Genomic DNA, 13,859 nt, shown 5'->3' with positions numbered 1-13,859 from the left:
AGTTGCGCACTGTCTGTCGGGCTGGGGGGGAAAAAGGGCAAAGAAGTTGCAGGCGCCAGTCCGCGAGCTGTCAAACGAAGAGAAGTCGAGCTCGGTAGAACGAGCGTGTAAAGACCGTGTGAAGGAGTGTCCTAGGTGGAATTGCACTGCAATGGAAAAAAAAAAAAGCAGTCTGGGTATCTAACGAGGCGAAGAATTGACCAACATTCAGCGAATCAGGCCGAACAAGCACAAGGCGAGTTGAGAGAGGACGAAGACGAGATTGAGAAGGAGCGGAAAGCACGACCACAGGACGGCGAGCGAATGAATGGAAACGAACGTGGGAGAGGGTTTGGAGGGTGTAACAACAGAACGAGTAGTGAGATAGCAGCCGTGTCAGGAGGTTTGAGGCTGCGCAGGTGATGCAGGCAGGTACCTGGCTAACGGGCAGCGAATAGGACCTGGCTTCGGTATCTTGCAGCCGGCGAGGGGCTTGAGTGGGCCCTACAGATGCTGGGGCTATTCTGGTTGGGGCCATAGCCTGCCTAGGGGTCCAGGTACAGGCACCCCATTGGCCTTGGAGGGATGCCTAAAGCTGCCTAAACACGCTCGCCTGCAGACTCATTAGCCTTGGTCGCCGTGGCTCCACCATGAAAACTCGGCTAGACATGGACCAGCTGCAGTCCTGAAACAACCAGCCTGCCGTCCATGCGAGCTGCCCCCTGTGCTGATTGCGGATTTCTGAGTAGATGCGGTGCCTGGGAACAATTTCAGAATCCTTGCTGTGATTTCAACCGTTACAGCAACGAATCAGGGAATCCATTCCAGAATCTGTTTCCATTGTCTGACAGGGTGCTGTCCTTTCTGTAACAACTTGTGATGCTGGTAAGGCTCCGCGAGAGCACTGACCCCGTTTTCCCCCTTCCATCCTTCTGTGCACCCCAGAGTGGTCAGACCTTCAGACCTGACGGCCAGGCCTAGGAGGCCTCGACGACAGATGCGAGGAGTCATGGCTGAAAGAAGCAAGGGCCGTGATGGTGCTTAACCCGATGGCACGACCATGGCCATTGAGTTTTTGTGAAGGTTCCATTGTTGCTCGATGCAAGGACAATGCGGAGCGAGTCCAAGTCTCAAGTCCGAACAAGCCTCGAGTCGGCGAGTCAGACGCGTGGTCCGTCGACTCGGCTCATATTTAGTGCCCTGGTGTCTACTGTATTGCGTGTGGGTTGCGTGGTTCAAGGGATCGTAAGGCTACGTACGAGGTACGACAAGGCTGCAATCACTACCCGAATGGAGTATCACCCTCCAATTAATATCCGCAAAGCCCATTCCCTGCCCATCCTCACACACTATTTTCGAGACACTCGCACACTCCATATGGACCATTCATTTGTTTCCTTCGTATCTCTGCCTCCGTCGAAATGGGTTCGGCCCCGTTCTGGCGCCATTTGGTCTCCACCAAACACCACTTGATCAAGATCAACTCAATCTCCATTGCGCTCGTCTCAAATCCACACCCTGCCGCTGTTCACGGATCTATTCTGAGCAGTTCATCTTACTCGTATTCTATGCCGGTCGATTCCCGGTTCTTGATTGCACCAGATTCGCTATTACATCACGTCACGTCACGTCAAGCGCTATCATGTTGCGGAAAGGGAGTTGTTCAGATATCTCGTCCGGAGACCTGACCAGGCCGCTGTCGTTACTGCGAGTACTGGTATGCACCGCGAGCCTAAACTTGGAGACCATATCGAGTTGGCTGCATGTCTACCCAATACCTCGAGCGGATAATCGCTTGTTCTTGTGCAATCAGAAAATGCCAAAGATGGCTTCCCACTCGGCTAATGAGGCTGACCACAGGTTCCAGCGACCATCACTCAGGATATGGCTACAGCCGCTATGTGTTACAAAAGACGCCCTGCAACTATGCCCGCTTGTGCTGCCTCGTGTCAATCTGTGCTGCAATCACCTTTGTGTGTGCCACTTGGCTTGATGCTTGACTCGACAGTCTCGTTGCCATTGATTGATTGCTGTCAACGATGGCGCACATCAGCCCGTCGACGCCAGTCCTAGGATTAACTTCAATTCAACTTCGGTCGAGCCTTGCTTTATACCATCCAGAACTCGGTCTTCGCAATATCAGCCTCACATCTTTCAACTTAACCATCATGTTGACTGCAACTGCTCTTCGCGTCAATAAAGCATGCCGGTTGCCAAAGACATCCAGCTACCAGCTTTTCAGCGTTGGACCTTCCCTTCCAGCCTGTGTCATGGACCGAGCTGTCGACATCTGCCTGCGCTGTTTCTGTGACCTTCATCCGTACCTCTTCTCTCCTCGTTTGTCTGCCTTTGGCTGCAGATGTCCGCTCTTTGACTTTGGCTACTCCTTTTGAGTTCGAATCAAGTTTGAGTGATACTGCATCTCTTTCCCGTGAACAGCTTCCCCGGTATGGATCATTCACCTGGCTCCTTGCCATCCAGCAACTCTTCCGGCAAATCTGCACATTCGGGTTATCCTCCAGGGACGCCAAAGCGTGAGTAACATCTGTGGCTATTTCACCGCGTTTGGATGTAAACGTGGTCCTGTGCAGTACTGATCAGTATGCATCTCTGCAGCACCGATTGAACCTCCTCGGCGGCGGTCCTCCTTATTCTTTTCCAAAGTCTTACACCCGTCTCTTTCTTCGAAGACCCCCGAGGGAAATAGCATAGACCGCGGCGGTCATCAAAAGCCCCAGACTGACACAACATTGCCTAACACGGGTCGTAAAAGGATACACCCGGCCTTAACGAGATCGACCGTCATGCCTGGTCACGTTGCACAAATGCAAAAATTGTTCCAAAACGCAAAAGCTTCGTTGCGCCTGGATGTCCGGTTCGCTGCATCCCCGGTTGGTTCGATCGATTCTAGATTGCCTGCAAGTCACGAAGACGGCCATAACCGCGGTACCAATCCTGATCTGACGGGAGACTCCAAGAAACCAGCTTCGGAAACACCCTCCAAGGATTGGAGGTACTCCAGGGCCCCGAGATCCATTGCCGAGATTGAGATGGACGTAAGAGAACCTTTTCCTGAGGGGTCTCCACGGCTTCCGGATTTACTCCCAGCGGAAATGGACCATTGCAAAGTCTCGGTTGTTGAGCCACCCAGCAGCGGGTTTACTTCGCCTGTTGATGAAGGAGACTTCGCTCCACATTCGGCTGATACACCGATCCTGTCTTCACCTCCTGCGCCAAAGTTCTCAAGAAATTCAACCCAACAATATGACAAGCCTTCTCCCGTTAGCCCTATGTCCACCACTGATTTGGAGCGGCCATTAACCAAGCTGCGCATGAGTGCTGATTATGACATGGATATCGATTCTGCAGAAGAGTCACCCATTGTGAGCCACCTCCTACGAAAGTCGGCAGAGGTGGGAGGACAGTACAGAGATTCGTCATCGAGTTCAGAGGAGAGAATTGTTCTGTCTGCCACTGTGAAAGCAGCGGCTGATTCAGCAAAGCTGAAGCGGGGAATGTTCAGCGACCTTTTCCCCAAAGCTCCGACGCACAAAGGCAGTGATGGCTCCGCATCTTCTTCCAAAAACTCACAGCATGCCGACATCAAACCTTGTCCGGATCCACATTTGCATTCACGTGGGCCGACAGTATTATGCCCTGATCCAGCAGCTCATTTCAGATCAGGGCCTCCCAATGTACCAGGACATCGTGGTGCCATGTCAAGTTCCAATGTGCAAGGGAGCCACACACACAAGCATGGATTCCCCGCCAGGCTTGGTTTCCCGCCAATGACTTTCAACCGCGCTCCAGCGACAGGTAGTCCGATGCCGTTGTTGAAAGCCAGACCGCCACCAATCTCTCCAGGAGAAATGGACCACTGTTCGTGGGACCCTTTGACTGAACCTTCCCAGTCTCGATCTCGACTCCGTCACCATGAACATCTGGGTCGCACACATCTTACCCCGGCATCGGAGCATTTCCAACCTGGTTGGTATTATGCGAGAGAGAGCCCCCAACCATCACCAAGGCCCGGTCCACCAATGTACTCTTTCTCTACAGCAGCTGCCAAAGTCGTTGGACAGGACCCTGCTCCTGATTCTAGGATTCGAGACTCGTATAGAACAGACACTCTCACACCGTTGGCAAAGCCACCCAGTAGGTTCAGAAAGAATGGCATCGTTGCTCTTGCCAGTGCTCGTGGAGTCGGTAAACACTATGGTGGTCCTTCATATCTGTCGAGGCCTCCTCAGCGTTGCATGCAGCCTGCGAGGTCGCGGTTGCCGGTCAATCTTCAATTCAGAAGTAGTCCTCCAAGATCCTCTGTGGAATCCGCACAAAGCTCTCAAGTTAAAAAGAGGTCAAGGGAGGCAGAAACGCCTACCAACGACATCCTCGAGGACGATGAAATGGCAAAGGAATCGATTGATCCAAAACTGAAGCTAGAAGAGGGAGAAGAAGTCATTGAAGTTGACGAGGAGACCAGGGCAGCGGTCCGTATGAGCCTGTTCGGTACTTCAGCTCCAAGAGCCAGCTGTGACACCGGAAGAGGAGTGAAGGAACTGAGTCCTAATGTCATGGTCTGGAGAAAGGGCACTGGACCTTCGGTAAGCAGAAAGAAACGACGACCCAGTTACTGGGACGGGGATCTAGAGGAGGTGATGCGCAGTCCCGCAGCAAGGCATGTGGTCTCCTCGCCGATCAAAAAGGACGACGTGAGATCACAGCGAGCCGAGGTAGAATTCCACACGGATGACACCGACAAAGAGAACCAGGCACTGTTAACCAAGGAAGAGCTCGAAGGCGTCTCGAGAGTGGCAGAGGGGCCGACTGTCTTGGAGGAGGACGCCTCGATGGAAAACCAGGAGTTGAGTAATATTACCCCTTACTACTGATCTGGTGAACTTGTTGCGAATCGTGCTGATTGGGGGTTTCTTGGGCCAGCTATTGGGATCAAGTGGGTATATTAGCCCGTAGTGGTATTATCGGAATATGCCGATGTCCAGCCCTGCAATCTTTTGCTCTTCGCCCATAATTCGCTGGCTACTGGCAGCACAAACGGCTCCGTAGAAACCTAGGGTTGGCCTTTGACGTCTTAGCCTTGCTCGACCTGACCCAAACGCCTTTCCCGGGTCACTTTTTGGCGTCAAAAGATCGGCGTAGCAAGACGTGATCAGTCAAGCTTTAAAATCCTGGATCGCGGCTCATATGGCGCCATTGTCGGAGGAGAAGTGGACGATAACGAGGAGGATTTCTTTGCCTGCGACATTTGAGGCCTAGAAGACGATAGAGTGTTTGTTGGCAGAGAAATCTCCGGACCTTGGTCTCCCTCTGTCTTGGACGAGCTCGTGTCTGTTTCAACGGCGCCATCATTCTTGCTTTTATCAAACTCATCGGCACTGACAGTGTTGTCGTCGTCGCGAATGATCCCTAACTGGCGTCGAACGGCCCATATCTCCTCTTCCAGATCCCGCATTGCAGATGAAGTGTTCATCACGTCGGGGACGGTGGAGGATATGGCTCTGGCAAAGTGGATTTGACATGTGCGGAGGGATGGTGGGATAAGGATGCCGTACCATTTCAGCGGGTCTTTGGATGTGTGCGGCGACGACGGGGGGGAGACTGAGACGCGGTAAGGAGAGGTGGTGGTTTCCGTATCTTTCTCATTCCTTTGCGATGTCATGGTTTCCTCCAGAGTCTTGCTTCCATTCTTTATTTCGCTGCCGGCATAGTCATCCTTCTCATCCTCATTCGCGCAGCTCTCACCCAGCCCTCCTTTTTCCGCCTCCGCTTTGATCCTTACCACCCTACCAGCCTTCATCCTCTCATCGAACCCTTCCTCACCATACCTCCTCCCCACTCCCAAGGTAGAATTCGCATTCCGATTCGCTTGCGCCAGCGAGAAGAATCCCGCCGAGAGGTCCTTGGAAAGTTGGGCGCGAAGACTGGTGTAGGTGTCTAGAATGGTCAGATAGGACATCAGAAGCGCGTCGAGGCGGTCTGAGAGGACTTCCTTGGACGGTCCTTCTTCTTCCTTGGGTTGATGCTGGGGTTCATCATCCTGCGTCTTGCGATCCTGACTTTCTGCTTCGACAGGTTCGGGTTGACTGGTGCTGGAGCTGCTGTTGGGGGAGTTGGAACGCGAGGACGGCGGAGAGGGGAGATGGGACGGCATATTTGTCTTATATATGTGTCTTCCGAAAGGGATCTGTCTATTGGCATGCAAAATGGATTTAGGACCCGTGGAATGTAGTCCTCGAAGGGTGGCAGCAGCCTCGCAGAACGAGCTCTCGGTCGTTTCGGAGATCCTAAGCCGAGCATTGACGCAATCCGCCGCGGGACGCGCAGGTCGGGAGTAGTTTGCAGGAATATTACCCTATAAATGCGCCTACCCTTCCAAGCAGTCCCCGTCTTCGGCGCAGTCATATCCATCCTCTAAGATACTCCGGCAACCCTCGCGGTACTCCTGTACGCAGCGAAGCTTTTCTACCGCCGCTGTGAAAGGAATCTGCGCCTTGAGCAACTCCGCAAAAATCTAACCCACTCTGGGAGGCGTCGAAATTCTTCTGCTTCCGCGTGCCCACGACTCTCAGATTGCCAGGAGCTATTTGAAAGCCCAGTCCTCGATCGAGCACCCTCTCTCTGTCGCGCACCAGGCCGCGCATTTTTTTTTCATCAGGCACCCCTTCGAGCTCGCCCAAATTTGATCCCCCATGGCGTCTTCCGCCCTGGCCACCGCAGCCGACACCTCAGCGTTCAGCGTACGGTCTCTGTACCGGTCCCTGTTGCGCGAAGGGAACAAGTTTGCAAACTACAATTTCAGAATGTACGCGAGGAGGAGGACGAGAGATGCATTCCACGAACATCAGCACGAGACGGATCCCAGACGGATACAGGAGTTGGTACAGAAAGGGTTGAAGGAGTTGCAGATGATGAAAGTGAGTCCAGTCTCTGCTTTCTTGTAGGAGTTTTTTTTTTTCCTCCTTGCTTGTTTTGAAGCATCAAAGGGCATTCTTGTGAATATGTTACGGAACTCCTCTGGAATCAGGGACCGATTTGGGTAATCTGTTATTGATGGAAAAGAAAACTGACCTTATTTGACAGAGGCAAACTGTAATATCACAATTCTACCAGCTGGACAGACTTGTGGTAGAAGGCGGAAAGACGGTATGTGCTCTCTGTTTCTCTTGTCCAAGCCCCTTCTAACTCGTAATTCAGGGAAAGGAAACTCGCGACCATGGTGGAATCGTACGACAGAAAGACACTGGGTATGTTCTTGTTTGCTCGACCTCGTGTCTTTCATAACGCTGACCTTCGCCAGATGGGACTGACATTCGATGAATCCCACCTTTCTCTGCTGGTTCCATGTACTCTGCTTTAGATGGACTGATCTCCCTCTTGTCAGGGATTGATCGTCCCGTGTGATACCAATAAACGTACCAATCTCTACCCTCATGAACAGGTTTCCTTCTGGCTTGCCCTTAAGTATCGTGCCTCTCTTCCTCTTCTAGTCATAAGACCGTGCTTCCGTGTATTCACCGTTGCTCTCTCTCCTCTTAACTAGGTTCCCCTATGCTCGCTATACCCTCACTTCATCGTCTTCCATCCGGCGATATTGTTTTTCCGTTGTATTAGCCTCGGGTACTCCCGCCGCTAGTCGTCCTCACCATGTTCTAGCGTGTCTCTACTCGCTTGGCAATGTCGCTTTTAGATAAACCTCTGATGCACCTCAGCCTTCTTCCTAAACTCTCCCAACAACTATATCTCTCTGTCGAAGGTCAGTCTGGTGTTGCGCAATGTGCGCATGTCCGTATCACAGCACATACTGACCTGTCAGCAGCGACGAGGTCGCCTTCCATTGAAGTGTCCTCTTTTGAAGATAAAGGGAGTGTCCGCGCCATCATGGCACCGGTAAGTTGTTTTTTCTTGGTTTCGCGACGAGATGGGAACGAGACGCACGTCAACAGAGTCAAGCACATGACTTTACTGCCCGGACCCCACTATTCACAATATTCCTGTTCCTTCTATCTTTCTCCCTCAACCACCGTCCTCTCCAACCACCGTGCCATCGACCACCATGGCTGCCGCTCCTTCTGGTGCCTGGGTGTATACCCGTTGCGATGCCCGCCTTGTCAGAGCCTCCCAAGTCTACAAACACTGGGGGCTCAGCCATCTCAGCCTGACTGGCGGTCGCTCGTGCCTCGCAGGAGGACGATGTTGATGTAGTTGGTATCACCGCCGCCACCCACCCTGTCCCTCCTGTCTTCCGTGCCCCTTCTCTGGTGTCTTTGGCACCCTCTTTATATCCTCCTCTCTTGCCCTTGCCCCCTGTCTCCTCCCCTCAACCGGTGATTAATTTGCCACCTCAACAGCTCCGATCTTCTCGTTCAACGAGAAACCAAGAACACAACCCAACGCCACGCAATCGTGCTGGCTTACCCGATTTCGACGTGACCGAAGGCTTGCCAGTGCGGCGATGGGAGCGAGTATCTGTCAAAATCAGCCAAGACGCCCCCGCTGACCAAGCGGATGGAAACGATCAATCAACCGAGAACAATGACGGCAACTTTCCTTGGACTGAGCACCCTCTCCCATCCTACTGGCCGCTACTTCCACCACATAATCAGGTATACCTCAGCCCTTTGTTTTTACGAAGTTAGTGCTTTGCTGATTGAATCTTGTTTCAGGAAATGGTTCGTCGCGCGCGCATGGGCAATACCAACGCAAAGCTGTCGGTCTGGGATCCGAAGACCGAAAGCTACATTCCCGGTATCGAACTCGAGCGGCGCGAGGCAGCAAGAAAGGCTCAACTGAGCAAGTCCAAACACACTCACACCAGCAATGTCGACGCGATCAACGTTGACGACGAAGAAGACAAGAACGAAGAAGACAACGACGATCTCATGGACGTCGACGGTCTAGGACCTGATCCAAAACGCCGCAAGGCAACCCATGGCTCAAACGAACGAGTCTTTGAAATTAAGAAGTGGGTCCAGATTCCTGCTGCCGTGGCGGAAAAGATGCCAGAACCGAAATACCTTGCCGACCGCCGTCCTGGAATGGAGAGTCTCTACAAAGGCGCATACAAAGCCACGAACGGATTTGGGACGTTGGGAGACATGACTGCCGGAGACATGGTTGTCGCCGTAATGACAGGTCGGACTACGGGATACGACCTTGGAGATGGTAGCGGACTCGGAAATGCTGCTGGCATTCTCGCTCCAGGGTCTGGACCCGGCGCACACACTGCACAACCAGACGGCACAGCTACGCCCGTCCGAAAGAATATGCCTCCGAGGCGTAAGAAGAAGAAGATCGGTGGCCCTGGGAGGAAGCCTAAGAACCCGAATCCCGAGCCCTCTGCCGCCGCTACTGCATCTGCCGCTACTACCACCGTGTTTGAGAATGCTGCCGCCGATGACGCCGCCGCCGCAAGCACCGTCGATGGAGACGTGACCATGAGAAACACACCCGAGACAGCCGGTGAAGGCGCAGAAAATGCAGACGGAACGACGCCTGCTCTTATCGAAGGCGAGGCTAGTACCCAGGCGTACGCGGAAGGCTCTGGGTCGGAGAGCGATGGAGAAGGAAGTGAGGAAGGGGAGATCGCCTCCGTCGTCGTCGCCGCCGCCGCGGCGCCTGCTACAGCTCCTGCTGATGCTGCCGCGCAAGAATTCATCCTCTCTAAAGCAGTGCAGGACGCTGCCACGGCTGAGGCAGGCGGCGCTCCTGAAGAAGAAAAGGACAAGAAAGAAGAAGAGGAAGCCGTTGTTCCCGCCGTTGCTGCTGCTGGTGTTTCGCTTGGTGCCGTGGACCCCGATCTTGAAACTGGAGTTGACGCGGATACGGATGCCAATGCTGTCCCGCCCTCTGTCCCGCCCTCTGCCCCGCCCTCTGCCCCAGTCATTGAGCAGGAGGCCAACAAGAAACAACACGAAGGCGAGGAAATAGATGTCTTGGGAGCGCTCGAAGCTGCAGTGGACAAAGAGGCTGGCGAGGATGCCTAGGTGATTACGGTCACACGTTGGCATTTTGGGGGGTTGGCACGCGGAAGAACGAAAAACTGTGTACATATCGAAACTTGTGATATCCCGAGCAAAAAGGAAAGAAAGAAAAATACAAACTGTACGGCTTGGACATGACGCTGGAAAAAGCGAGAACTGGACTGCTTGGAACACGAACATTACCACAAGCGAAAACCGGAGAGGTGGAACATGAAGGATACTACAGGCGAGAATTGGGCAGCTTGATCATGATGATTACCTTTCAGAGTCGCCAGAGTGTAACACTCCGTGTAATGAAGATTGATTTTTATGGATACACTGATGGGTTCAGCTGCCCTCCCTTTTCCGAACTCCCATTTCTGATTGGCATGCTTGACCTTGACTATGTGCCTGTGATCTGCTCCATCGCATTCATCCTTCGTCTACCTTACACAGCCATCGTCCCTCCCCGCCCTCCATTTCCCCCACCCAAGTTGCGGTAATTGACTTATTCAAATGGGTTAGTTCGGGTTCCCCAGTATGTGAGGAACATGCTCAGGCCGACAGTCTCGAACAGGCGAGTCAAAACGCCTACGGCGACGGTGTCCAGAGGCCGGTTCTCGGTGACGACTTGGGAGACGAGCTACGGGGAGATTTGGTTAGCTTTCGGTCACTAATTGTGCGGGTCTGGACCTACCGAGGGGCTGTAGGAGGCCATGAAGATCAGACCACCGAGATATGCAGCTCCTTTGTACGACAATGTGCCCGTCGCATTGATAAGGGCAGCGACACCATACGTTTGAACGGCGGATCCAACGATGGACGAACCCCAGCTGGCTGCGGCGGTCGCAGTCTCCTTAGACTTGAAGAATTCTTCCTTGCTGTCGGCAGCCCGGGCGCGATGGTAGGTGTCACCAAATAGAGGTGCCAACACGGCGGCGGAGGCAGCTTGGTTGAAGACAATGCCGAGGGCAATCGCAGAGGGTTTGACCGGTGGGAGATCTGGAGGACAGCGGGAAAGTTAGCAACGTGCAGCTGGACTAATTGAGGGGTGATTTGGGTGATGGTGTGAGGTCTGCTTTTGAGCCCTAACAAGTGACGTAGAGAAAACTCATCGAGGGACGCGGCATTGAGGACGTACAATGCAGAGTTGCCATTGTGATGTGTTTTGTCTGTTGACAGAGATTGAGAAGGTCTGGTCTGTGTGTCGTGGTGGTGCGAAGATGGGAGTTGATGGATGTGCTCTGAGAGACTGGATGGAGGAAGAAGACAGATGGAGTGAAGTCGAGCTTGAGTCAAGCTTATATTGAAGAGCCGGTGACGTGCAGGGAGGAGCGAGAGGACCAAGTGACATTACGGACTTGACACCACCAACTCTGGCGCCAAAGCCACCGGGAATAGAGCTTTCCTTATGGCGCAAAACAATGACGACACATGGAGTAAAACTGCAAGGTAATGACGAGTCAAAATGCAATATTACCATCCACTGTGGACCTCTACAGCCACCGAACTGTGGTCTATACGTTGTAATGACAGCAGTGTTCCCATATTTGCACGATGATGTCAGTGCCGAGGATCAAAAGGCGAACGTGGAACACCTGACGTTGGTCCTGTAGCCCTGGCATTGCCTCGCCTTCCAATCGTCGGCCTGGCCATCGGCCCCTTTGTTACAAGAAGCTACTCGCCCTGGGAATAACTCAGTTCCGCTGCTGAGTCCTGCAAACGGGTGAAAACCCTTCTTATAGCTTCCAGATTCAGAAGAAAGAGGCTTCTAAGGTAGGAACAGCAGCGCTAAGCGTGTTTTACCCCGGATTATCTGTCCGCTAAGATGCCATCCAATCATCTCGGTGTGCCTGATATCGGGGCTATCAGTAGCCTTACGGAAGAGCCTCGACAGATTCGTGCTTCAGAGTCGTCCATTCGATTCACAGCAACCACGAAGGCATGCACCGAGTGTGAGGCTAGTACTGAAATACTTGGTATTCTTGTCCCCGATCACATCCCATAGCGAACGACTAATGAAAATCTCGGGAACCCGATCAAACCTTGCAGGTTTACAACCGTAGCGCAAGCGAAAATGCCAGCTTCTCGCCCTCCCTCTCCAGAGAACGACGTCTTTGCCATCTCTACCACCCTCGTCCCCGAGCGCGACAACAAAAAGCCCGGAACAACCAGTCTCACCTTCGACAATCTCCTCCCCCCGAACACCCCTCTCGTCCTCCACGAAGATCTTCAAGAAGGATGTGGAGGCCAACTCTGGCCCGCCGGCATGGTCCTGGCAAAGTACATGCTCAGATACCACCGGACCAGCTCACTACGAGGGAAGTCCGTCGTGGAGATTGGCGCAGGCGGTGGACTGGTGGGCCTGGCCGTTGCGCTTGGTTGCGAAATCGACAAGGAGCAAAAGATTTTCATTACGGATCAGATGCCCATGCTTGCGCTGATGGGGAAGAATATTGCGCTGAACAGACTGGAAGACAAGGTAGTTGCAGAGATATACGACTGGGGCACTTCACCTCCGTCATCCATTCTGTCTCCTGGTGGGGCACAACATCCGGACATCGTCCTCGCCGCGGACTGCGTTTACTTTGAACCTGCTTTCCCCCTCTTACTACAGACATTAAGCGATCTCATCGGTCCTGAAACGACGTGTTACTTCTGCTTCAAGAAGAGACGGAAAGCAGACATGCGCTTCATTCGTGACATGATGAGAAAGTTTCACGTTGAATGTGTCGAGTATGACGGGAAGGAAGCAGATCAGAGAGAAGGCATTTTTTTATATGGCGTGAGGCGAAAGAGTAGTGATGAAAAGCAATGATAGCAATTTTTCTCCTTTTCGTCTTGATCGAGGAATTTACAATTTTCGCTAAAATGTGGTATCTCAGTCTCGTAATATTCACACATCTGAAGCCGGTGACGCTGAATCATCATGCAGCCCTGTGTGGTAATGTGCTTCCTTCCATTTCATTTCGCGTAATGCCCGCTCCAAACAATGGGGCTAAATTCGTCAACCTCTCTCTGTTCCTCCAAGCGGATAGGAGAGACTCTGACCAAACTCTGCCCAGCAGTCGAGGCTTGGATCGAAGACTCTGCTGCTCTTGTTGCCCTGCTCCATCAGGGTCATTAGTAGTATCGACGGGTGCCCCTCCCATCTGTCCCGTGCATTCGTCTGGTCCCTGCAGCCTTTTGCCCAGGCCTCCGCGTAAGAGTCCCTTTCAACTTCAGCATCGCGCCAGAGATTTTGTCGCCGAGGCTGGCTTTACGGCGCGGAGTGAGAGTGGTTGTTGCTGGTGTGCGACGACGCATGCCGACCCGACGTCTTCGTGTGGGTGTGGCGGCAGTGGCCCTGGTGCGTCTTCCACCCAACAGGCGCTGCTTGAGAGTGGGTTTGGTGCGCACCGCACGAGCGCCGCTGGCATTTAGTTCATCAGGCGGGTGGTGAGTGGTTGTAGTGGTGGTGGTGACTGTTGTGCCACCGGGGTGGTGCTTGGTCCTTCTTCCCAGAACCATTTTGATATTTGTTTTGTATTGTGATGTCAACCGTATTTTGGTATCTTAGTAGAGTGTCTCTGAGCGTGGTACGGAGTGAGAGTGGAAACAGGGTTCAAACAGAGCCGACATGTCTGTTTATCAATACCTTGTGGAATGTGTGATGCGCCTGCTTCTTCCCTCAACATGTCAGCGACGTCATCATTTGGGGCATCCCCTCCCCGCGGGGGGGAAATCATGGCTCTTGGGTTTCCACAAAGAGATCAAGGGAGCGAGGAGGAAACAGGTTTGGCTATCGAAATGGAAGCCTCTTGAGAGATCACTTTCTCCCGCCAATCACAAACCTTGCAAGCAGCCACAGGATCTGTTCGGTCAGGGACCCTGATGACGCAGGGCAACATCCCATCTGCA

The 13,859-nt window shown here is 53.0% G+C and overlaps 7 protein-coding genes across 7 annotated transcripts; 4 read left to right on the top strand and 3 right to left on the bottom strand.

Moving 5' to 3' along the window:
• Positions 1-2,783: 2,783 nt before the first annotated feature.
• On the top strand, positions 2,784-4,871 carry Z519_08336 (uncharacterized protein; the record flags this gene model as incomplete). Its single annotated transcript, XM_016766064.1, has 1 exon — positions 2,784-4,871. One exon carries the CDS (start codon positions 2,784-2,786, stop codon positions 4,869-4,871), a length of 2,088 nt encoding a protein of 695 aa, XP_016618109.1.
• A 278-nt stretch (positions 4,872-5,149) lies between these two features.
• On the bottom strand, positions 5,150-6,151 carry Z519_08335 (uncharacterized protein; the record flags this gene model as incomplete). The annotated part of the gene is made up of 1 exon (XM_016766063.1): positions 5,150-6,151. One exon carries the CDS (start codon positions 6,149-6,151, stop codon positions 5,150-5,152), a length of 1,002 nt encoding a protein of 333 aa, XP_016618108.1.
• A 538-nt stretch (positions 6,152-6,689) lies between these two features.
• Positions 6,690-7,307, top strand: Z519_08334 (uncharacterized protein; the record flags this gene model as incomplete). Its single annotated transcript, XM_016766062.1, has 4 exons — positions 6,690-6,914; positions 7,081-7,143; positions 7,195-7,244; positions 7,298-7,307. 4 exons carry the CDS (start codon positions 6,690-6,692, stop codon positions 7,305-7,307), a joined length of 348 nt encoding a protein of 115 aa, XP_016618107.1.
• Positions 7,308-7,674: 367 nt separating this feature from the next.
• On the top strand, positions 7,675-9,983 carry Z519_08333 (uncharacterized protein; the record flags this gene model as incomplete). Its single annotated transcript, XM_016766061.1, has 4 exons — positions 7,675-7,753; positions 7,817-7,887; positions 8,349-8,603; positions 8,664-9,983. 4 exons carry the CDS (start codon positions 7,675-7,677, stop codon positions 9,981-9,983), a joined length of 1,725 nt encoding a protein of 574 aa, XP_016618106.1.
• Positions 9,984-10,467: 484 nt separating this feature from the next.
• Positions 10,468-11,116, bottom strand: Z519_08332 (uncharacterized protein; the record flags this gene model as incomplete). The annotated part of the gene is made up of 3 exons (XM_016766060.1): positions 10,468-10,602; positions 10,657-10,961; positions 11,101-11,116. 3 exons carry the CDS (start codon positions 11,114-11,116, stop codon positions 10,468-10,470), a joined length of 456 nt encoding a protein of 151 aa, XP_016618105.1.
• Positions 11,117-12,036: 920 nt separating this feature from the next.
• Z519_08331 (uncharacterized protein) lies at positions 12,037-12,777 on the top strand (the record flags this gene model as incomplete). The annotated part of the gene is made up of 1 exon (XM_016766059.1): positions 12,037-12,777. The coding sequence occupies one exon, from the start codon at positions 12,037-12,039 to the stop codon at positions 12,775-12,777; it is 741 nt and encodes a 246-aa protein (XP_016618104.1).
• A 305-nt stretch (positions 12,778-13,082) lies between these two features.
• On the bottom strand, positions 13,083-13,687 carry Z519_08330 (uncharacterized protein; the record flags this gene model as incomplete). The annotated part of the gene is made up of 2 exons (XM_016766058.1): positions 13,083-13,513; positions 13,597-13,687. The coding sequence occupies 2 exons, from the start codon at positions 13,685-13,687 to the stop codon at positions 13,083-13,085; spliced, it is 522 nt and encodes a 173-aa protein (XP_016618103.1).
• Positions 13,688-13,859: the final 172 nt, after the last annotated feature.

Source organism: Cladophialophora bantiana (assembly GCF_000835475.1).
Source record: "Cladophialophora bantiana CBS 173.52 unplaced genomic scaffold supercont1.12, whole genome shotgun sequence".
NCBI classification, from domain to species: domain Eukaryota; kingdom Fungi; phylum Ascomycota; class Eurotiomycetes; order Chaetothyriales; family Herpotrichiellaceae; genus Cladophialophora; species Cladophialophora bantiana.
Note: the sequence above shows the minus strand (reverse complement) of the source record. Positions and strands in the feature narration are given on the sequence as shown.